This window comes from Podarcis bocagei (genome assembly GCF_964188305.1).
Source record: "Podarcis bocagei genome assembly, chromosome: 4".
NCBI lineage: Eukaryota > Metazoa > Chordata > Lepidosauria > Squamata > Lacertidae > Podarcis > Podarcis bocagei.
The window spans coordinates 37,255,531-37,280,612 of NC_138128.1; the positions used below are offsets into that span (position 1 = coordinate 37,255,531).

At 45.4% G+C, this 25,082-nt stretch overlaps 1 protein-coding gene across 8 annotated transcripts in view; it reads right to left on the minus strand.

Moving 5' to 3' along the window:
- Positions 1-8,289: 8,289 nt before the first annotated feature.
- Positions 8,290-25,082, minus strand: part of ANKMY1 (ankyrin repeat and MYND domain containing 1) — a 41,518-nt gene continuing 24,725 nt past the window's right edge. For 6 of the 8 annotated variants that reach the window (XM_081192535.1, XM_081192537.1, XM_081192539.1 and 3 more), the window contains 7 exons: positions 24,314-24,445; positions 23,466-23,579; positions 21,223-21,388; positions 18,381-18,426; positions 14,959-15,101; positions 11,871-11,921; positions 8,290-9,536 (listed from right to left, as the gene is read on the minus strand). In XM_081192535.1, coding sequence (XP_081048661.1) covers positions 9,298-9,536; positions 11,871-11,921; positions 14,959-15,101; positions 18,381-18,426; positions 21,223-21,388; positions 23,466-23,579; positions 24,314-24,445 — 891 coding nt within the window. In that variant the 3' untranslated portion in view covers positions 8,290-9,297. The remainder of the gene's footprint in view (positions 9,537-11,870; positions 11,922-14,958; positions 15,102-18,380; positions 18,427-21,222; positions 21,389-23,465; positions 23,580-24,313; positions 24,446-25,082) is intronic. The other 2 variants (XM_081192536.1, XM_081192538.1) reach the window with 1 other exon arrangement.

Here is a 25,082-nt window from a genome sequence, read left to right on the forward strand (position 1 = left end):
CTAGTAGCTAGATCGGCGAAGCTCTGTCTGAATCTCCGCCCCTTGTGCACCAACTTAATATCCTAGCCTTGCTCCACCTTTTCCGCCTGACTGTCCTCCTCTGGGTCCCTCTACCCCCCGGGGCTTCTTCCTTCCGGGATTCTTCTGACGCTGACCCGGACCCTCCTGCCTCCTTGCGCCGGGCTTTAGGACCTGGTTCCCTTTCGGGGCTGCTTACTGCGCCGCCTTCCTCTGCATTTGAACTTGGCGCGCGCGCCCAACCTTCCACCTTCCTCTTAACCGTTTCTTCGCTCCCCGATGGAGGTGTGGCCACTCCTGACTCATGCCCTCCCTCCTGTGGTGAGCTGCCAGCGCTTCCCCCCTGGCTCCCTTCCTCTTCCCTGCTTCCTGGCGGTGACGCTGGTCCCGATTTCCAGCTGCTCCCCCCTGAGTCCCTTCTGGCTCTATCTTCCTGGGGTGCCCCCCTTGACTCCCCCCTTGCCCTGGCCACTGGTGCTCCTTTCTGTGAATCCTCTGATTCACTGGAAAGACTAGGAGATCTCGGGTCGTCGTCATCACTCATCTTTTCTTCTGCCTCCTCCCCTTCGCTCTCTGTTTCCTCCCTTGCCCGTGCCTCTGCTCCTAAACCCCTGACATCCATCCCCCCCTCGAAGCCCCCCATTCCCCCCTCCCCTCCTTCCGGTGCTGGAGCTGGGGGCTGCTGTTGCAAAGGGACGAACGTCGGATATCGGTCGCTTCCCGTGGCGGGCCTCCATCTGAAGTCTTCCGGTTCTTCCTCCCTGCTCTCGTCGACGACGGTCACCTCCGCTTCCATCTCTGTGCCGCCGTGCTCGAAACCAGGGTCGTCCCCGAAAATGTCCATGTCCGTCTCTCCCTCACTTCCTCCTGCCGGCGTTGCTCGTCCTGAGCATTCCAGCCACTTTCTGCGGAACTGCTCCTCTGGCCTATCGTCCCACCAATACGAGGGTTCTGAGGCGGAACCCGAGGGTGACCCCTCCGGGGAACGGACGTCTCGTGTCGGTTCCTCGTCCGAGTCGAACCCCCGGAACGTGCTGGTCGAAAGCGTGGGCGTGAAAAGCCAGTCGTCGAAAAAGTCTGCTGGCATAGGTCTATGTGGGAAGAGGGCATGAAACTCGTCTTTGAGCAGAGGTTCGTCTAAGGCGTAGCCCGGCACCCAGCTGTTCGCACTGGCCGGGGTGCCCTCCTTGGCGAGAAAGTATTCTACCCCCTCTTCCCCCCATCTGGAGTCCAAAATCTCCGTGACTTCGTTGATGCGCTCCTTCTGTGCCACTCCCGCGTGCCCTGTTCTGTCTCTGGCCGGACTCGGCGCCGTTCCGGGTTCCTGGAACCTGTGCGGTGCCTTGTAGGGAGTGAGCACCGATCTGTGGAATACCGGATGCATTCTGGAACCCTCCGGAAGTGCCAGTCTGAAAGCTACCGGGTTGACCTGCTCTTCGACTTGGTAGGGCCCCAGTTGCTTGTGCCCTAGTTTCTTCTTGGCCAACGACCTGGCCGGCACTGCGTGGGCTGCTAACCAAACCCAGTCTCCCACGTGGAGCTCTTCTCCAACCCTTCTGTGCTTGTCTGCTTGTACCTTGTATGCGTGCTTGGCCAGCTCCAGGTGGCGCCTCAGCTGATCGTGGACTTCCTGCAGCTCCGACGCGAACGCATCTGCTGTCTGCGGCTCCCCCTCCCCCATTCTTTCCAGTCCCGGGAAGGTTCTGGGGTGCCTCCCGTTGTTGGCGAAGAACGGCGTGACCCCCGTGGACACGTGCTTCGTGTTGTTGTAGGCGAACTCGGCAAGCGGCAGGTAATCCACCCACGTCGCAGGCTGTTGATTTGCATAACATCTCAGGTACTGCTGCATGATGGCATTGACCCGCTCCGCTTGCCCGTTGGTCTGCGGGTGTCTAGCCGACGCCAGGTTGATCTTGACGTTCAGGAAGCCCATCAGCTTCTGCCAGAAATTCGAGATGAACTGCCGCCCCCGGTCGGACAGAATAGACCGTGGCAGACCGTGAACCTTGAACACGTGGTCTATGAACAGTTTGGCGGTTTGCTCCGCCGTGGCCACCTTAGCACACGGAATGAAATGGGCCATCTTGGAAAACAGGTCCACCACCACCAGCACTGCCGTCTTGCCCCTTGAGCTGGGCAGATCCGTGACAAAGTCCAGGGCCACCCTTTCCCAAGGTTCGACCGGAGTTTGCAGCGGTTCCAACAGTCCGGCCGGCGGTTTGTGCACTGGCTTGGCCCTCTGGCAGGTGTCACACCTCGCCACGTAGTCTGCGACCTCCCCTCTCATTCCAGGCCACCAGAAATCCCTGGCTACTAATTCCACCGTCTTCTCCTTGCCAAAGTGCCCGGCCGTGGGCGCGTCGTGCAGCTGCTGCAGCACCTTGGCTCGAAGTTCGTCTCCCGGCACGTAGATGGCCCCTTTACGGATGAGCAATCCATCTCTTAGCTGGAAACCGTCGGCCGCTGCCTTGCCCCTTTGCACCTCTGCCATCTTTGCTTGTGCGAAGGAGTCCCCCTGCAACGCTCGTCGCACCGCCTCTAGGTCCACGGTCGCCGCGGCGCACGCCCACACTGTCGGTGCGAAGATGTGCATGGCGGCCGCTGGTGTTGCGTCCTCCAGATACTGTGGCTTACGGGAGAGAGCGTCTGCCATGATGTTGGTGTCCCCCGGGACATACTCTATTCGGAAGTCGAAGTTCGCAAAGAACTCAGCCCAACGTATCTGCCTCTGGTTCAGGAACTGTGCCGTGCGCCAGTGCTCTAGATTCTTGTGGTCCGTGCAAACCTGCACCGTGTGCTTGGCGCCGATCAGAAAGTGCCTCCACGCCTTGAACGCTGCGTGAATGGCCAGCAACTCCCTGTCCCATATGGTGTAGTTCTGCTCGGACTTGCTGAGCTTCCTGGAGTAAAACGCTCCCGGTCGCCACACCCCCTGCGGGTCTTTTTGCAGCAGGACCGCCCCCACGGCTCTGTCCGAAGCGTCTGTCTCCACCCTCATCGGCTCGCTGGGGTTGACATGAAGCAGCTGCTCTTCCGACGCGAAGAGACGCTTGAGTGCCTGGAAGGACTGCTCCGCCTGCTCTGTCCAAATGAACTTCTTTTTCTTGGAGCTAAGCGTGTCAGTGATGGCCGCCGTCTGCATCGCGAAGCCCTTGATAAACTTGCGATAGAAGTTCGCAAAGCCGACAAACCGTTGGACCTCCTTCCGGTTGCGCGGGCTCTTCCAATCCAACACCGCTCGAACCTTGGCGCTGTCCATGGCGAGCCCCTTGTCAGACAGCTTGTAGCCCAGAAAATCCACCTCCGGCACGTCAAATTGGCACTTCTCCAGCTTGGCGTAGAGCCTATGTTGCTTTAGCCTGCTCAGCACTTCCTTGACGTGTTTGTCATGCTCCTGCTGCAACTCCGAAAAGATCAGGATGTCATCTAAGAAACAGACGCACGTCTTGTAGAGAAGTCCCGCCAACACGTGATGCATAAATGCTTGAAAAACGTGGGAGCCATTTTGCAATCCAAAAGGCATAACTCTATATTCGTAGGTCCCCAGTGGCGTGAACATGGCTGTCTTCCACTCATCACCCTCCCGCATGCGAATGAGGTTGTACGCCCCCCGCAGGTCCAACTTGGTGAATACTCTGCCCTTCCGTACCTTTGCGAGGAGGTCGTCAATTCGGGGCATGGGGAAGTCCGATGGCCTCGTCACACTGTTCAAAATCCTGTAATCCACTACGAGTCTCTTTTGGGGCGTGTCCCGCTTCTTAACAAAGAATACGGGACTGCCCCCCACTGCCCTGGACTCCCGGATGAAGCCGCGCTGCAAATTATGATCAATGAACTCCTTGAGTTCTTGCAGTTCGTCCTCTGACATGGAATACAGTCTCCCTTTAGGCAGCGCCGCCCCCGGCAGCAGGTCAATTTTGCAGTCATATGGTCTGTGAGGGGGTAGCCTGTCTGCCTCCTTCTCGCAGAAAACTTCCAAAAATTCAGCGTACTTGTGGGGAATCGCTTGCAGCGTGCCTAGCAGCAGCTGTGACCCCTCTTCCTCTCCTTCCTGCCTGGGCACGATGCAGTGTTCAGCACAAAAGGAAGAGCCGAAGGTCAGCTGCCTCTGGTACCAAGCCATCGTTGGGCTGTGCTTGTCCAGCCAACTCATGCCCAATACAACGGGCGTGTCAGATAGTTGAGTGACGTTGAAGCTGATGATTTCCCTGTGATTCCCAAGTCGCATCACCATTGGTGGCGTCTGCTTCACCACTTGCCCCCCGAGCAGCTCCCTGCCATCCACCGTGACAACCTGCAGGGGCAGTGTGGCCGGCAGCAACTGCACAGCGTGCCTGTCGACAAAGTCCTGCCCTATAAAGTCCGCATTGCTGCCTGAGTCAATGGTGATTGGCACGTCTATGGTGATTCCAGTGGGCAGCTGGAGAGATGCTGTGAGCCTCACTACTGGTTTGGGCGGGAGGGGGTTCACGGGCTGTAAAATCTCTGGGGACTGCGTCACTAACACGTCTGGCTGGGCCCCAGTGCCTCTTCCTCCAGCCAGACTGCGTCGTTTCCCTGCTGTGGTCCTCCTTGCTGCGTTGCTGCAGTCACCATTGCTGAGGCTGCAGTGAGCTTGTGGGGCCTCTGGGGACACTCTTTTGCCATATGTCCTGGTTCCTCACAGACGTAACACTTCCTGTTCCCTCTAGGAGGCTTCGCTTTCACTGCTGCCGGTGCTAGGGCTCTGGTTGCTGACTGAGCCCTTGCACCTCCAACCTCCATAGGTTCGGCTCCTCCTCCTGGCGGAGGCGTGGATTGCGCCCGCGCTGCTTCTCTGGGAAGGAAGGAGGGGCCCCCGGCTGGTTCGCGCCCTCCACGCCCTTCGTCCTTGCTCCACGGACGTCCTTCCAGCCTCACCCCCACTGCCAGTGCCCTCTGAACGACCTCCTGGGTGGTTCGGGGTCTCTCCCCCCTCGCGATCTCATCTTTAATCGAGTTGTGCAGCCCCTCCCAAAAGAGGTCTCTTACAGGAGCCGAATCTCTGTCCCATTCCAGGGCACTGACCAAGGCGAAAAAGCGGGCATGATACTGCCTGACGCTGGCCCTCCCTTGTCTCAGCCCATGCACCTCCTTCCGTGCAAGATCCACGTCAATACTTGATAAAAAGCACCCATCCATCGCTTTAATAAAGGCATCCGCATTCTGGAGCGCCGGATCCTTATCTCTCCATAAATTACGTAGCCATGCTTTCGCATCCCCACGCAGATGGGACATGATGAACCCCACTCTCTCTTGTTCATCTCTAAAGTCTTTATGCAGCAGTTGCAGTGCGCACAGTACGTCGGCTCTAAAGTTGGGATACTGTTGCAGGTTCCCATCGAAGTGAGAGACCAGCCCGCCTGTCCGTCTCGCCAACCCAATTCCCTCCTGCCGGGGGGTCTGCTTCGTCAGCACGTCTAACCTGACCTGGAGATCCCTGCAGGCGGCAGCTGCCTCCTCCTCTCTCTTCCTGGATGCGAGAACCTCGGCGTTCAGTTGTGCCACTGCTCTTCTGAGGTCCTCTATCTGCTGCTCAGCCGTCATGTCGTCCGCCGTTCGTGAGCTCGCTAGTAGGCACCTGTTTCTCTCCCCTCCTCGAGGCTGTAGATGCCCACAATGGGCAGACGGAGCTTACTGTCAGAGCTGCTCGAAGATCCTAGCTCACAGAGGATCACGCTAGCCAGCGATCATTAAGTAAAAGTCTTTATTGAATTACAGTTTCCATTCTCACGCTGCTGCGCGCAAACTCTACGTCTAGTAGCTAGATCGGCGAAGCTCCGTCTGAATCTCCGCCCCTTGTGCACCAACTTAATATCCTAGCCTTGCTCCACCTTTTCCGCCTGACTGTCCTCCTCTGGGTCCCTCTACCCCCCGGGGCTTCTTCCTTCCGGGATTCTTCTGACGCTGACCCGGACCCTCCTGCCTCCTTGCGCCGGGCTTTAGGACCTGGTTCCCTTTCGGGGCTGCTTACTGCGCCGCCTTCCTCTGCATTTGAACTTGGCGCGCGCGCCCAACCTTCCACCTTCCTCTTAACCGTTTCTTCGCTCCCCGATGGAGGTGTGGCCACTCCTGACTCATGCCCTCCCTCCTGTGGTGAGCTGCCAGCGCTTCCCCCCTGGCTCCCTTCCTCTTCCCTGCTTCCTGGCGGTGACGCTGGTCCCGATTTCCAGCTGCTCCCCCCTGAGTCCCTTCTGGCTCTATCTTCCTGGGGTGCCCCCCTTGACTCCCCCCTTGCCCTGGCCACTGGTGCTCCTTTCTGTGAATCCTCTGATTCACTGGAAAGACTAGGAGATCTCGGGTCGTCGTCATCACTCATCTTTTCTTCTGCCTCCTCCCCTTCGCTCTCTGTTTCCTCCCTTGCCCGTGCCTCTGCTCCTAAACCCCTGACATATATGAATGGCAATGCTCTGTTTTGATGTTTAAAAACACCTTACAATAGGGTATGCGGATGGGCAAAGAAACACAACACCCAAGCCCTTTGCAAAGCTGTCAGCCAGAAACCTGTCACGGTTTTTCTTTTTGTGCCATAATGTCTTTTTCAGTGGAGGGCTGAGGGTCAATAGAGGCTTTAAGAGCACTGATATTTATCATTTACAAATGACAAACAACCTATAATTTTCTGGTGGGCTTGTTAGAGAGTTATGGTACAAATATATCCAGAGTACACCTTGGCTTTAAAAAAAAATGCAGTTCTATCTGCAAAATTAAGATTTATTTCACTTACTGGCATTCTTGGCCATTTATATATTTCTTTTGGTTACCAAGTTCCTGTTACTATCTTGCACTGTTGAACTATGTTCTTTGAATCCTTGTATAAATAAAATTAAAAAAAAGGCTGGAGACTTAAATCTATATGAATGTCCTTTGCAACATGCTGCTTTATTTGTTCTGTTTTTACTGATTTTCAGCAGGTGCCAGACTAGCATCATGAAAAAGTATTTGTCAACTTGCTGATGATAATAATAGCATGAAGAATGAGCTGCCATACCTGTATACTGCTAAAATAGCTACATCTTGATTAGTATTGCTATGCATTTACTCAGAAGCAAGTCTAAGTTTGATGGGCCTTAGTTCTTAGTAAGTGTATTTAGGATAGTGCCATTATTGCTAACACTTGAAGGTATTGAGTCACCTAGCTACTGTGTTGCACCAATATGTGGTGCCCTTCTAACTCCCTATAACTAAATGATGTAATCGACAGACCCCAAAATGTATTTTTATCCAGAATGGTGTGACCAGGACAGCAGCCACCTATGTATGGGCCGGAGTACAGTATAGAGCCTTTTATGCGTTACATCCAACACATGGAGCTCCCACGTGGTTTTTCAGTAGTCCCTCGCAGAGCAGCTGTTGTTTTGATCAGCCCTCCTTTCCAAGTCAGTGTACAGTATTTAGGACTGGCGTTCAAATGTTAAAGCATGCTTAATGGTCCACAGAACCAAAGGAGAGGCACTTCTAGATAAACAGTGCCTACTGCGGAAAAACTGTCCCAGTCCATTATGTGGATGGTCTGCGTTGGATTTAGTCGCTCAGATCTAGCAGCAGAGATGCAAGCGTGGAAAGAGGTTTATGCACATAAATCTGGTGTAGACGGGGGCATAACAGCCTCCTGCAGAGAAAAAATGCCTGCATCCAAAACCTGCTTCTGTTCCCAGCACAGCTACCAAGGGGTACTCCCTGATTTCTCAGCAGCCAGACCCTCTGTCTCCTGGCCCCCTCCTCTCCTGCCTCTGAGTCTGAACTTCCCTCTGCCCCAGCCTCTTCCTGCTCACTAAGTCCTGTTGCCTCTTCAGCTTCGGACACCTCCCCACCCAATCTTCTCCCTCTAACCACTCATCACCATCCCACCACCAATCCCCTGGCTCTGAGCCTTTTTCCTCGGGGGGGGGGTTCCCCAGCTGGGGACCTCCCAACATCCAGCCAATCCATGCCACAAAGTCCTCAGCAACATGTTATATAAATTGCATATCCATCACTAATATATACACAAATAAACAAGCAACCAGCAAACTGTCAACCCAAACGAGGATGAATTGCCAATCCGTAATGCCATTAAATATATATATATATGGATTTAAATTGTCTGAATGCTATCAAGCAGATGAAGCAGCCTGAATCATAGCAATTCGCTGGGTTGAGCATGGGCTAGAACGCAATTATTTCACATGAAACAGCACGCATATAGAATATTTGATATAAACATGCCTTGTAGTCCTTCATTTAAATTCACTACAAAAATAAGGGGGGAAATGGTATTTCAGAATTATTTTTATTGTGCAATATTGAAAACCAGTTATGTCAGACACACAAAAATCAGGTCAACAGATTCTTACATTTAACAATGTAGTATAGGGACCACAAATCAGTGAAATCAGTAGTAAGCATAATAACTCTGTACTCTATTGTGGCTAACCTTTTCATGTCTGGTTGTAATCACTAACCCCTGCCGAGCCTTCCAAGCCACCTCTAAAAAAAATCCACTGACTGCAATAGGATCTGTAACAGTGCAGGTCACTAATACAGTTGCTGAGGTACCTCTCAAACAGAGTCCACAATTTCAAAACAATCACTTCAGCTAATACTACTGAATGGTATTGCGATCAATTCTATACTCTCCTAGTAACGTCAACAGATAATCTGGGCCAGATTCTTCCACTTTGTTCCCTCAGATCCCAAATCTTGAGTCAGTGAATGTTCACTGGATTAAGGACTGGAACCTGAGTTTGCTTCCCCATTAATTGGACCAGCTGTATTTATCTCCCTAATAATTGTACACGTGCAAAAGATTTCATCCCACACATTTCCTACTGCTGCCAAAAAGACTACCATAGGCAAAGGTCCTGGTCTGTGAAGCCTAAATTGCTTTGAAAAGACTACTTTCCACTGAGTACACACAATTAGCAGGCAAAAGTCCTATTGCCACCAGGTAGAAACAAACTAAAGCCCTTGATGTCTGGAACGACAAGGCACTAGCTGAAAAACAAGCAGATTTTTTGCCCTCTTGCCTACCAGCTAATCCCAAATCAAAGTGAAAAACTTTGGTTTTATGTTTGTATAGAAGAACTGACCTTGGAAAGATACAGATACATCCACGTTACCCAACCTCACTTTAAATAGTGTAAATGGGTTTCAGTACTGACACAAGAATGCAAAGTACCTTTGATTATATCTTCTAGCGTCCTTTCCCCCCATTCTCCCTTATGTAGCATTTTTCACATCAAATTACAGCTGAGCTGTACCAGTAAAAGGTAGAAACATTTAAATGTAACTATAGTTCCCAGTATAAGGGAGATCTGCATGGCTGCTGCTCTTCTCAGGGTGTTTTGACACTGCCTCTTTCAGTTGTTTTGTCGCATCTTTCAACTGCTGCTTCTTCCTTTTCTCCTCCTCCTCTTTTCTACGTCTGGCTCTTTCACTTTCTCCCTCTTTGCCTTCCTTCTTCTTTCTGGTTGGAGCCACTTTGCCCTTCTGAATCCGACCAGACTTGGTTATACGCACTGGCAGAAAGGTACAGATATATATATGTTACATTAATGTTATAACAAACCCATGCAAGAATGCAGTGAACTGTCAAAGGTGGAACTAAAATACATAATTATTCAATGTGTTTTTAGTCACTGCCCACTAGTGGGCTTTTAGATAGGTTACTCTGTGAAATTCCTGCTACAATTGTGTATTGAGTTCCTCTCCACTTTCAGTCACTATCTCTCCTGCCCATGGTGGCAAAATGTTTCAGAGAAAGAGGGCAGACAGGATCCATAAAGGTGTTCATCTATTTAGTCATCTGCATCTTTTTCTAACCTTCTTCCCTTTCTGCAGAAATTGAGCAGCTTAGAATAACAGGATTTGGGAGCGGGATACAAGAGGGCACAAGGCAAAACAGCATCACACATACATCTTCTCCTGCCTTGGATTCATTTCTAGAAACAATTTCAGAAAATGGGAAGGAAAGGCGTGTTGCAGTGGGGAAGGCAGGTGCTAACAATGCACAGTTGCTAACAACTACACTGACATATTGACTGATCCTTGTTTGACTGTGTTTTCTCTGTTTTCAATACCGACAAAGCAGGAGCAACATACACGAGCTGAACAGCAAGAAAGAGTTTTTGCAAACATTTGTATCACTACTGAAAGGTGTCCGTCCATCTTTCAGAGAATGCTGGTAAAGGAACAAAAGTGTTCAGGAAACCCTGAATAGGTTTGATTGTCCTCATCTTCCCCATTGGCTGGGATCACCCAGGAGACCATTCCTGGAAGCAGTATGTTCACTCTCAGTTTTGTTTGCCCTCAGAAATAAGTACACATAGCAAAATCTGACTAGTCACACAGCACATTATGTTTACAAGTTCATTATGTGATTCTTGATTGGCTGAAATCCTGTAGTGGACAAGAATGAAGTCCTGGGCAAATAAAACAATGAATCTGAAGAAGCAGTTGTTTAGAAGTTTAGAAAACAGACATGAAAAATGGAGAGGGGTCTCACTGGCAGTGTTTTTTCTCATGCAATTTTCCTACTGCCTCTGAAAGCACTGGTTGTACACATACCTCCCCCCCACAGAAAAGAGCAAACATTTGGCATCACCCTACTAGAAATGTATATTATGACAAAGCATACACCCTAGTTCATTTTCCCCCCTCAAGCGTTTGCCTGTCTTATGCTATCTAGCAAAATCTAGCTTCCCTCCCACCCAATTTTAAAAAAAGACATTTGCATTGTCCATTGTAACCTAAAGAGTATGGATTTAGAAAGCGGAGTTCCCTCACCCGACCACACTCACATTCCCACCAATTCAATGTAAAGAAGACCATACATGCTCATGAATAACAGCAGCAACAGAGAGAAAATACACTGGAAGGATTGTAGGATTCTAATGTACTTTAGATATAATGGCATTTTATTTATATATTCAAAGTGTTGGTGCTGACCTTTAAAGCCCTAAACGGCCTTGGTCCAGTATACCTGAAGGAGCGTCTCCACCCCCATCGTTCTACCCGGACACTGAGGTCCAGCACCGGGGGCCTTCTGGCGGTTCCCTCACTGCGAGAAGCCAAGTTACAGGAATCAGGCAGAGGGCCTTCTTGGTAGTGGCGCCTTCCCTGTGGAACACCCTCCCACCAGATGTCAAAGAGAACAACAACTACCAGGCTTTCAGAAGACATCTGAAGGCAGCCCTGTTTCGGGAAGCTTTTAATGTTTGATGTATTATAGTATTTTAATATTCATTTGGAAGCCGCCCAGAGTGGCTGGGAAAGCCAAGCCAGATGGGCGGGGTATAAATAATAAATTATTATTGTTGTTGTTGTTGTTGTTGTTGTTGTTGTTGTTGTTGTTGTTGTTGTTGTTGTGTTGTTGTTGTTGTTGTTGTTGTTGTTATATTTAGATACTGCTTATATGCCAAAATGGCTTCTAAGCAGTTTACAACTATAAAATCAATACATAGTTAAAATACACAAAAACAATTCTATTGGGGCATTAAAACATCCTTAATTTAATTTAAAATGTTAAAATATACAATAAAAACCAACTAAAGAAGGAAATAATATATTTTATATTATAAATTATATTTACAATATACATGTATGCCCCAACCTATTCAAGCAATGTTCATGGCAGCTTACACTATTAAAAAAAAATCAATAGATTAAGTATCAACCATTTTAAAAAATAGTGACAAGCAGGAACTAGGCTGCAACAATTAAACCATTAAACTACAATAATAAGCAGCCCCAGAATCTTAGCAAAATAAAATCAGCAGCTGATTGTTACAATTACTGACCACGAAAACAAAAGCAGAACCAAAATAACAGATTAATAGTGACTGCTTACTTACCCTCCAGAGTACTCGCTTCTTCCTCACAAAAATCAGCTGTAGAGTTAGCATCTTTTGCAGCAATAAAACAAGGTGCAAAGACATTTCAGAATGTTCAACATTAAGACAACATTATGAACACCTCAAAAGAATTGTGCCTTCCGTGGAAGCGCTAGCTACAAGTAACTTCTATACAGTGTTAAAAATAAATGGTGAGATTTAATTTATTACAATGATAGAAATAACAAAGGATTGTGATCCATTTACATAGATTCTTAAAGTGTACATGCTTCCACTTTAGCAATAACTTCAACATACATTGCATGCCAAACAGAAATGACAGTTTTATCTTTACATAAATGGTTTTATTAAGACTACATTCACATGAACAGTCAGTTCAGTTCAATGCACCTTAACATATCTAAACTCCAGCTGTGTTCTCTGAGAGGAAGTTAAAGTGAAGCAGGAGCAAGAATATTCTTCAAAAAGAGAAATGCGTAATTCCACCCCAGAATTGTTTGTGGAAATGTTTGTTTCTGACTTATCCCTCTCTAGAAACCAAAGCCAATTGAGATCTCTGGGGTGTCACCTCTTGACTTATTTAACATGGGAATGTACCCATGTAGATAATGTGGAAGCAGCATAGATGTCCCTTGCTGCTAATAATTAATACTGTTCAATGGTTTTCATGTGAATGTACCCTCAGGTTTTCTGCAATCGACATCAATGATCACTGGAAATTCTACAAATGAAAATCAGCAGCTACAATTAAAAAAATCACTACCAATGATCTATTCATCTTCACTTAAACCACATCCTATTGGCTAGAAGAACTGAAGTAGAACTTTACGTCCTATCCAATCAGTGATCTGTTCTGTGTAACAGATCTCACTGTACCATCCAGTCTGGTCCAATGGAGGAAATGCTGTTCACTGCAAAACTCTGTTCAAAAATTGCTCAGCCATGGAATCCCCATTCTGTATCCCTATACTGAGAAGTAACACAGTAGGTGGTGTTTGTGGTGAATGTTCCCATGGAACACTTCATAAATAGTATTTATTTTCCAGCTTCCTTTGTTAAGTGGCCTGATATTGCATCTGTCTGAGGCTCATGGTTTCAAATGTAACTAAATCTGATATGAATCACATTCCTGATTTTCAAACTGTCTGATGAAAGTTTGGTCCAATTCTTCGGGGGCAAAAGATCCGCAACCATCTGGCAAGTTTAGCATAAGCAAAGCAGTATTAGAATGCACAGTGTTGTCCAGCATGTGGAAGCCTTTATTGGCATTGTCTATGGCATATATTTTTTCTGTAGAGAAAAAGAGGAAGTCAGTATCTTCTCAGACTTTCTTTCCCACTACCTATAGACATAGAATTTCTGGTGTTTAAAATTGACATATCCCGAGTTCAGTCTCCAGTAGTTTTGGAAAATCTTAGCCATGCTTGCTCCTTTCAAATGTGAAGTTTCTTTGCCAAGTTCTTAAAGGCCAGATCTCTTCATTGCATTGCCTCTCTTCAATCCTAAATAAGGATTTTATTTTATTTTTCATCACATCAGCAAAACATAAACAAAAAAAAGGAATTCCAAAATGGTATCCTTTATGGGCAGGGGGGGGGACAATGGTTAGACTCACATCATATTCATCTATAGAATTCTTTGCTTCTAGCATTCTTCACTGCACAAGATATATATGGTCCACTTTGCAGCAGCGGAAATCCTCTTCTTGCTCCAGTTCAAATGAATGAGTCTTCACCATCGTTTGTGGCCATTCACTTACCAGTCTTCTACTTGATTTTCAAGTCCAAGTGTTCCAGGAGTTGAGCTATGATAAAGCCATCTGTCTTCACCACCTATGTGCTGTAGCCATGACTTTTTGTACAGTACTGCAGTCAAAATGGCATGTCACTTTGCATACTATCAGTCTCTCTCTTCAGTCCTAGTCTAGACCCTTGCACACCATAATTTCCAAAATCCGGTACAATTCAGTCACATTTGAATCAAACATAGGAAATAAAAGAATTCCCTCTTAACAGCAAAGTTGGCAATACTTCATGTTATTTCCAGTAGGACAGCAAAACGGGAGCTCAACAGATCCAACACACACTGTAACATTCTCCTGAAGGTCCCTACATTTTCCTGTACAAAAACACTGGGGGGTTTTCTTATAAATGTGGATTCTGATCTTGATCCAGTATCAGCACACCTGTACATACACACACAGGTATTTCTTTCATAGCAGAGATAAAACTCATACTTGCTGATCTTTGTATTTTGCCCACTGTGTCTCAAATAAAGGTTCACAATTCCAGGCAATTGTTCACTTGCCTTTCCAAATATAGAGTTGTTTCTTGCAAGGATGTGTACACAAGCTGATTTTTGAAGAAAAGAAATTACTTGAATAAAACCAGATTATTTTCTGCAGCATTTCAACTCACTCCTATTCAAAGAGAATTACATATCCTTCCATTCCAGAATCAATCAATCATTTCTGGGAAGGGCTGTAGCTCTGTGGTACAGCATCTGCTTTGTATAAAGAAGACCCCAGGTTTGATACCTGGCATCTCCAGGTAGGAATGGGAATGTCCTCTGCCACAGACCTTGGAGAGCCACTGCCAGTCTGTGGAGACCGTCCTGAGGAAGATGGACCAATCGATCTGCTTCGACATCAGATAGCTTCCTATGTTCCTATGCATGACACAATTCAGAATGAGCTGCAGAGCCTATATTCTGCAGTAACTTATCTGGCTCAACATCTACTGTTCTATGACACCCTAGAAGTGAAAGAACACCATGTTGCAGGTGCATAATGAAGATCCTCAAGGGAACAGTACAGTCTGATTATCCTTTACAGTTATTGACAAATTGTATCGGTTACAAAAGTTGTAAAGAGATGCATCGCGTTTCCGAATCAGTAAGCTAGAAAAAAACCCCACAAAAATGTAATGCCAAAGTTCACTTTTCAAAACTCCACATGCACAGGTTGGGAATAAGTGTAAGCCTCTTTGTGGTAACAGCAGAGCTTATGATGCTCCTATACTTACTACTTTCTTGTTTTTACTGTTGTGAATACACCTTGCTTTGAACACAACCAGACAAATCAACCTACCTACGACACATTCTCTCTTATGACGGTCATTCCAAGCCTTCACTTTACAAGTCTTGCTGCAGGTGTAGATCTCAAAACAGCGCGTGCATACTGAGAGGTTCACACCAACCGATCGTCCACATTGGTAGCAATATTTAAAGACTCTGCAAAAGAGAAATTATGTGGAAGTCAACGTCCGTGATATATATATATAAATTACCTTGTAGGGATGGACATAGTAAGTAATTATGTAGCTAAGAAAGACGCCGTTGAGAATTTATTTACTTACATTTTGATTTCTAGACCTCTCTACATTTCCAGCATCTTTTATCCTTCAACTTATAAATCTTCGCTAATTTCACTGGTGTATGGTACCACCTGTAGATCATTTTCCACAGGTTTTCCTTTAGTGCCGTGCATGCCGTAAATCTCATATTCTTATTCCATAGTTCCAACCACCTCTCAAAGTCGATGCTATATCCAATGTCTATCGCCCACTTAGTCATAGCCTCCTTCACCTCCTCATCTTTTGTATACCACTCCAGCAAAATATCGTACATCCTTGACAGTGTTTTGTTCTTACCTTCTATAACTTCTACATTAAATTTAGATTTTTTATCTTCAAATCCTACTTTCTTTTTGTCTTCTTTTAACAGGTCATTTACTTGGTGGTATTGCAACCACCCAGTAAATAAATTTTTGATCTCTTCATATGGTCTAAGTTTAATCCCTTGATCTGTCTTCCAAGTTAGTTCTTCATAGGTGGCATTCTTCCCTTCCATATTTATTTTTTTTATAGTTAACACCTCTATTGGTGAAATCCACCAAGGTGTCTTCCTTTCCAATATATTTTTATTTCTTTCCCATACTTGGAATAGTGGTCCCCTAAAAATATGATTTAGAAAGCCTCTATGAACTTTCACCTTTTCGTACCACAGGTACGAGTGCCACCCGTACCTGTTATCGAAACCTTCCAAGTCCAAGATGTCCCTATTTTCCAATCTTATCCAATCCTTCAGCCACACTAAACACGCCGCTTCATAATATAAACTTAGATCCGGTAGAGCGAATCCCCCTCTTTCTTTTTTGTCCACCAATATTTTCATTTTTATTCGTGGTCTTTTGCCTTGCCAGATGTATCTCGCTAAGGCTCTTTGCCACTCTTTACACTGCTTTAAACCTTTTAGTACCGGAATGGTTTGGAACAAAAATAACATTCTGGGGAGGACGTTCATTTTGATAACCGCTATCCTCCCCAGAAAAGATAGCCTCAATCTCTCCCAGATTTCAAGATCTTTCTTAATATTCTTCCAAGTGACTTCATAATTATCCTTATATAGGTTGATATTTTTCGCTGATATCCACACTCCAAGGTATTTCACTTTCTTTGCTGTCATAATTCCCGTCTTTTGTTCTAGTTCTACAATATCTTCCTTAGTTAGATTTTTAGTCAACATTTTTGTCTTATTTTTATTAATCTTGAGGCCTGACACCGCTCCAAACTCTTCAAATTTTTGCAAGGCTTCTTTCATACTATTTTTCGGGTCTTCTATAGTTAATACAATATCATCCGTGAAAGCTTTTATCTTATGTTCTTTAGTCCCTACCTTAATCCCTTTCACTTCCGCTGCCTCTCTCAGTCTCTTAGTAAGTACTTCAAGTACTATTATAAATAACAGAGGAGACAGGGGGCAGCCTTGTCTAGTCCCTTTAGATATGTCGAAAAATTCTGATGTTGAGTTATTTATTATTAGCTTAGCTTTTTGTTCATTATAGATAGCTTCTATACCTTTTCTAAATCTTTCACCCAGCCCCATCGTTTTTAGATTTTCTATCAGGAAGCACCAAGAAACGTTATCGAAGGCCTTTTCGGCGTCAATGAAAATCAAAGCGGCTTGTTTATCTATTCTGGTTTCCAAATATTCAATGATATCTATCACATTTCTTACATTGTCCTTCAATTGTCTTCCTGGAAGGAAGCCCGTTTGATCTTTATGGATTCTGTTATTTAGTACTTTTTTTAATCTTTCTGCCATTACATCCGCAAACAATTTATAGTCGTTATTTAATAACGAAATCGGCCTATAGTTTTTCACCTCTAAAGCATCCACATCTTTTTGGGGAATTAGTGTAATATAGGCTTCCTTCCAGGTGTTCGGGGTCTTCCCTTCTTTTAAAATACTGTTCATCATTTCACATAGGGTTGGGCTTATTTGATCACTTAATACTTTATAATATTTGGCTGACAGACCAACTGGCCCCGGCGCTTTGCCAATTTTCATCTTTGATATTGCCTTCCTTACCTCCTCCTCTGTAATCAGCTGATTTAATAATTCTTTTTCTTTGGTTGATATCTGTTGTAAATGATGTTCTTTCAGATAGCATTCTATATCATGGCCTGACTCCTTATCTCTTTTATATAGATCCTTATAGTATTTCTGAAACAACCTTTTTATTTCATTTGGGTCTTCCACTATCTTGTCTCCATCCCTTATCTTACAAATCGTATTTTGTTTTTTCCTTTCTCTTAGTTGCCAGGCCAAATATTTTCCTATTTTATTAGCAGATTCAAAACTCTTCTGTTTCAACATTTTAACTTTCCCCTCAATCTCCTGGTTTACTATCATAGAAAATTGGGCTTGTAATAACTTTATATTTTGTTTTATAGTCTCATCACCTGGCTTAGTAGTTAATTGTCTTTCATTCTACATTAGCTGTACCAAGATCTCCTCCTTCTTTTTCTCTTTTTCTTTTCTTTGATGACTGTTTTTCTGAATTAGAAAGCCCCTCATGACGGCTTTCCCTGCATCCCAAACCATTGCTAAAGCTGTCCCTTTATTTAAATTCCACTTAAAGTACTCTTCAATTGTTTCTTTTGCCTTAATCACCATCTTTTGATCATTAAATAGAGATTCGTTCATTCTCCATCTAAGTACTCTAGTCTCTTTACCCTTTAACTCTAAATATACTGGGTTATGATCAGATATAGTCTGTGGGAGAATTTCAGATTTGATTAAATTCTGTATCAATTCCTTAGTGATCCAAATACCATCTATTCTCCCCCAACTCTGGTTAGGATTTGAGAAGAAAGTATATTGTTTTACTTTGTCTGTTTCTTCAACACATGCTGTCTATAGGCAACTGGCCCAAATGCCGATGTTCCAGTTTACTGAATGTTTTCCCCCCTAACTGATAGTTTCACACCACTTTGGGAGTTGCCTGCAAAACTCTGTTAACAGGTAATCATAGTAAATTAACTAACAGGTAATCATAGTAAATTAACTGAGCACTACATGTACAGGGCCACAGAAGAGGCCAATGTGGTTAGGCTTATTCAAGTGGGTCCAATGGGGAGAGAGAAACATTGCAAGACAGCATGCCATATAGACTTCTGTAAGCTAATACAGACAGTGTGAATTTACATTTTTATATGCTGATCTTACTTGGGTGCATCTCCTTCCATTGCTCCCGCTGGAGATTTCCTTCTTCCTGCACAACAACAAACATGCAAAAGGAGATATTAAAGATTTTTTTACCTAAAGCCAGAGCATGTATACACTTGAAAACAATTACTAATGTTTCAAATATCTTGGAATTTAATGAGTTCATTTCATTGATTGTTTCCTTCCTTGTTTATTTCCTTACCAAAATTTTATATCACTTGTTCATTAATATATATATATATATATATATATATAGGTTTTGGTGTCTTCGGGTGTCTTCCCGTGTAAGAGTTGGGGTGTCTAGGCGACGTTTCGACGAGGTCTCACTCGTCATCTTCAGGCTGGTGCTTTCGGCTTCTTGTTACTGGAACAGAGCAGGATCTCAGTGTTTGAGTTCCTATAAATACTGTTGAGGGGGTGTGGTGTATAGCCTCCAACGTTCTGGGCAGAGAGGAAGTTCCCAGGTTAGTGTGTCTTTTCTTCTTTTGTTCATTAATTACTTGAGGGATATCTTGAGTGATTTCTTGAGTGATATTCAAGATATCCCTCAAGTAATTAATGAACAAAAGAAGAAAAGACACACTAACCTGGGAACTTCCTCTCTGCCCAGAACGTTGGAGGCTATACACCACACCCCCTCAACAGTATTTATAGGAACTCAAACACTGAGATCCTGCTCTGTTCCAGTAACAAGAAGCCGAAAGCACCAGCCTGAAGATGACGAGTGAGACCTCGTCGAAACGTCGCCTAGACACCCCAACTCTTACACGGGAAGACACCCGAAGACACCAAAACCTGCATTCCTGTACCCGTGAAAATCTACGAAAGCATATATATATATATATATATATATATATATATATATATATATATATATATATATATGGTTTTAGAAAAACAGTTAAAACAGGTATTTCAAAATATCCAAAATTATTGGATATTTGATTATTAAAATAAACAGTAGCTAAAAAGAAAATGCATGTAACTTGTGCATTATCTGGACAGGCTTGAGTAAAGAAAAATATTTTAAGCAGGTACCAAAAAGAGTACAGGAAAAACCACCAAACAGAAAATGCATAGATGTCAGGACTGCCTCAGGTCTCAGCTCACAAAAGACCAACGCCAAGTTCTTCTTATATACAAGGATGTTTATTGCAGTTCATTATTGGTTCCACAACCGAGGCGTGCAGCCCCACGTCTCTTAGCCTTAGACCGTTGAAGTCCCCTCTGAGTCGGTCCCTCCCCTACACCAGCTTAAGATGCTTGCTTTGCTCCACCTCCTCCTGTCTTTCCTTTTCCGCAGGGTCTTTCTGCCCGCTGGAGTTCCGCCCCTCCTGGATTCCTCAGACGCTGAATCTCCCGATGGCTCTCCCTCCCTCCTGCGGGCTTTGGGACCTGGCTCCTCCCCCGGGCTCTCCGTTTCCCCGCGCGCTTGCACATTTGAACTTGGCGCGCGCGCCCAGTTTCCAACCCTTCTCCTGATGGTTACGTCACTCCTCTCACTGCTCCCCTCCCCTTCCGGGAGAATAGCTTGTTCTGACCTCTCCTCCGTTCCAGCCGACGGAGCTGCTTCTCCTGACACACTGGAACCTCCCCCCCCCCCTTCGCTGCGCTCTGGAGGGGAAGCCTGCCCTGATCTCCAGCTGCTGTTTTGGGATTCCCTGTTGGCTCTTTCTCCCTGATGAGTCCCCCCTGGGGCTCCTCTCGCCCTAGCTACAGGCGCCCCCTCCTGGGAATCCCCTGATTCGCTGGAGAAGCTCATGGAGTCCCTTGGGCCACAGTCCTCCTCCTCCTCGCTGTCCTCAGACTCTGCCCAATTGTCCTCCCTCTCCTGCCTCCCATGTGCCTCTGCCCCTGAACCCCTGACAGTAGATAAGGATCATGACCACTGTGCAGCTCCTATAGTGTTGGGAGTACACCAACAATAGCAGGAAATGTTAGGAAGTACCCCTGAAATCAAGCTTTGGGTCTAAGAATAGCAGCCTGCACCTGAGAAGGGAAGTTCTGCTTTGGCCTGGAGTGGCAAGGAGAGAACATCCATTACAGTAACTCAGGGCACACTCAGACAAGCTGAGTTGCAACACTTCCTACTAAAGGCACTGATTGCTATCTTCTTCACTATAAATATTGGCTGTCCTCTCTTATCACTTGTAAATCTAATTTAAAGTTAAACAAAAAAGAATCAGACCCCTGGAAATGTTAAACCAAGACAGCATAACCTGTCACTCTTCCCTTCTCCCCCATGCCCATATAACTAAGCCATGGTCTCCTACCAGAAAGAAGCAAAAAATGTTAATCCCTTTTCTCCAACCCACCTGCACAGAATAAAGATACATTTTTGAAGCCATTTTGGCAGAGATTTGGGACTCTGGTTGTGATTCTTGAATTTCAGGGATTAGACTAGATGACCCACTGGGTCCCTTCCAACTCTAGAGTTCTATGATCCTACCACCTCCACTTTCCCTGCCCAAATTTACTGCATCCTTGTTTTTCTACATGTTTTCAGGCATGCTTTTAGAATGCCATATATAGTTAGTTTTAACCATTCTATTAATTTCAGACTCTATTATTCAACCTATTCTTATTGTGCCGTTCATCGATTCTGTCTTAACATCATTAGCAAATATGCCAATTCCTTTTTAGTACAATAAAATTCCTCTTGATTTAGCTTAAATGTCCTTATTCACCCTTGGGGTACCAAATTCTGGAGTGCATTCAAGTCTCAGTGTCAAAAGATTAAAAAAAGGGGGGTGAGGATTGAATTTGAAAACTCAAAGCTTACAAGCAAACTGCAGATTCTTAAAAATATTGTTACACTTCCAAAGGTTTTGCTTGGCCTCACCGTATTTGAGTCTTCGAATTTCCTCTCTATCCCACTGTTTTTCTCTCGACGTGACACACTCTCGAAGCCGTTCACTGAGGTACTCCAACAACTTTTTACGGCTGGTGAAGGTTTCCCTCTCTGTTGGTGATAGGGCATGGTACGGTGTATGGAGCATTCTCTTATCCTGCAAAACACAAACACCCACAAGATGCCAGCGAGGAAGCAGATCTGTACCTTCCCAAAAATATACTTCCTTGTTATATTTGCAGGGAATGCGCGAGAACGTTGCACAGGAAAACCACTATGACGCCAGTAAGATTAGCATTAGAATACCCTGTAAGATTGAAGAAGAAGAAGAGTTTGGATTTGATATCCTGCTTCATCACTACCCGAAGGAGTCTCAAAGCAGCTAACATTCTCCTTTCCCTTCCTCCCCCACAACAAGCACTCTGTGAGGTGAGTGAGGCTGAGAGACTTCAAAGAAGTGTGACTGGCCCAAGGTCACCCAGCAGCTGCATGATAGTGTGGGACGCGGGTGGGCTGTGGGTTAAACCACAGAGCCCAGGACTTGCCGATCAGAAGGTCAGCGGTTCAAATCCCCGCGACAGGGTGAGTTCCCATTGCTAAGAAGGATCCCTCCTTCCAAAGAAATTGAAGCTCGGAGAAGTTTCTGCTCCTGGAACTTCCATACCACTTGGGAAGCGGAGCACACTTAACAGAACTTAAAAGCCGCCAGCCAGACATCACCAAGTGCATGGGGCTCTGTAACTGCTGTGTCCTTATTGCTCAATGGTGATGTCTAGATTACTTGCAGAGCAGGCAGGTCCGTTGAAGAAAAGAGGCTTCCAGCCTTTCAACCACTTTCTGGTGAATGGCCAACCCTGCCCTATTCCCTAGCTCAGGAAACACAACAGCCAACTCAAAAAAAAAAAAGTAATGATCCAACACTTCTGTCAGGGAACTGCCATCGGAGCTAGAGGCAGAGGGAAGGCTCCAGAGGGATGCCAGAGAGGGTCCCAGTAGGGAGAGAGGCAGCCCATCTGCTGGGGAAGGAAATCAGCCTAACACCAGTGGAGAAGGGGGGCAGGTGGGGGAATCGGAGAGGAGGCTCCAGGACTCCTCGCCGGAGACCAGCGGAGAGAGTATGGGTACTCCGTTGCCCACGACCTCCCTGCGCAGAAGACTTCCACGCAGGGAGAGTAGGAGGAGACTTGGCGTCAAACAACTTTTATGCTGGAAAAGGTTCAAGAAACGCCCACTGACGGATTCTGCCAGCGACTGAGACAGTCACGATGCTGGAGGCTGTTCAGTCGGAAAGGGTTTAACCAGGTAACCTCGCCAGCAGTGGCGGCAACTTACGCACGAGCAACCCCTAAATCCATTACAATTTCCTCTTACCCTTACTTTACTATGTCATTTGAAAGGAGCAAGGACTTATGGGGGCTCTTATTTTCACAAGAATATGCTTACTCTCATAAGTCAGTAATAACCAGGGAAATACACTGCACAAGTCATGCATGCAACTTGGAAACAAGTTTCAGAAACAGCAAATTATAAAGATAGACAAATGTATATAACTTTTTATATAATTATAAATATTGAGAAATAAATACACACACATACAGAGAGAGAGGGAGAGAGAGATTATACACACACACACACACACACACACACACACACACAGACAGACACGTTGACAGAGAACAAAAGACATGTTCACACATAGGAAAGAAATGTACATGCAGCTTGAGTTGCACTTGTTTTCCTCATAGCCATTTCCATCAGCACTGCTCTGCTAAATAAGTGGTACTCCTAATGCAAATAGGAACTCTAAAACTGTTAAACTCGCCCTCCATGCCTGCTATCATCCCCCAAGCCATCACCTGTTATCTGCATTTTAAAGAACATGTACAGTAAATGCAAGTATGTTCTTCATGTCACATTAGGTTGGTCCTGAAAATCACTTTTCACCACCCACAACCTCTGATCTTGTAAGGTGATTGCTAATAATAATAATTTAAAGGGAACCTTGCAATCAGGTGTGAATTCATTTTCTTTCCAAAGGCAATGTCTGATCAAAATCTCTTTAAATCTTTGTGGAAGTAAAAGGTCAATGGAAAGATAAAATTGAGTTCTAAGGAAAATGAGAACAGATGCTAGAGCAATCTGTGGCACTTGGCACTGATTTCTTTTGTCAATTATAGCAGCAAAGTTCACATATTTTTAACATGTTTTTGTAGTTCGAGGCACTGAAAAGATACCTGATAGATTCTGAAATGTGCATAGTCCACCACTGTTCCCACTGCAGTTCTTGTCTCATCCCCAATAGTAATTGGCATCAACATGTCTGCACCTCCTGCTATTAGAGAATTAATCTAGGGGAAACATGGGAAATAAAATAAAATAAAATAAAATAAAATAAAATAAATGAATGAATGAATGCAGGCCATCAAGAAGCTCATGCGACCACTCCCTTAAGTACCACATACAGCCCAAAACAGAGTTAAGAGGAGTTATGGTCACAACACTTTCTTTACAAACAGCGGATATACAGTGACTAGACTCAGTAGTTGCCCAGTTATTTGGGTGGCAAGGCAGAACTCAAATCATTCTGAGGGCCACTTTTATTTTTGTTTTGTTTATCACTAACTTAAAAACACGCTTCACTACATTAACCACATGAAAGCATTTTTTTAAAATAATAACTTCAACCTAAACCTTTTCATTTTCACCCATCATCAGGAATCTTCTTTCCTTTTGAGCCACATTGTATGCACACTTCTCTTTCTGTAACACCACAGATCTCTGAACCTCTGTCTTCGAACCCTCCCTCCTCCCTCTCTTCACTCGACAGCACACTATGTATATCAGGACACCCCATAACACGTCATCTCGCTTCTTCACCATCAAACGTCTGCACCCCACTTTTTAGACCCTTTTTTCTTTCCCCCCCTCCTCATACGTCTCTCTACAACTCCTTTTCTCAGTCACCTCCTCTCCTCTCTCTATGCACCCCTCAGCACTTCCACAGGTCTACTTGCACCTACATCTCTGCTACGCCCATTTTTCTCCCTGTTTCCCCACCCGCAGGTATCAACTCTTTTCTTACCAATGCAATCTTACTTGCTAGCGTCCTCTTAAATTCATAGGTTGTGTTAGCGACAGCACACAGGGCACTTCCAACTGCTTGGCCTAGTAGGAGATTTGGTTCAGCTCCACCAGCCAGAAGCTCAGCCACTGCCTGAATAATGCAGTACAAGGAAAAATCTTGGAAAGCATCTCAATATACACGTTACCACTTAATGTGATCTCAAGGATCTGCTAAATCAGAACAGCATTTAACAGAATTTATGGTCATTCTGTCTGAATCTCGCTGCTGGTGCAAGCATAGCTAAGAAACAGGGCAAGGCTAATTCGATGGATGAAGCAGGACCGGCTGCCCAGATTCCTCCCTCCCCTTGTGAACAAGACCTCCATTGCCATCACCACACCACCTTCTGCAACAAAAGTAGCAGTCGAGGTCTAAGCATGTCCAGCAGATGGTGAGGAATCTGGTGAGAGGTTGAAATAAAAGGGAACGCTTAGCCTAAATAGAAGCAAAGGTTAAAGGGAGACATCATATTGGTCTACACAAATTTGAAGAGCTCTCATGCAAGAGATGGAGACTTGATCTGTTTGCTCCAGTGGGCAGGACTATACTGTAGGGTGGAAATTTCAGGGAAGCAGAATTCAGGTCAATATTAGGAGAAACCTCTTGGTAAGAGAGAGTGGGAGCCTCAGAAGGTTGTGCGTTCTTCACTAGGTGTTTCTAGGCGTTCTAAGTAGAGACTGAATGGCAATCGGCTACGATGCTTTAGCTGCAGGATTGCTGTACTGAG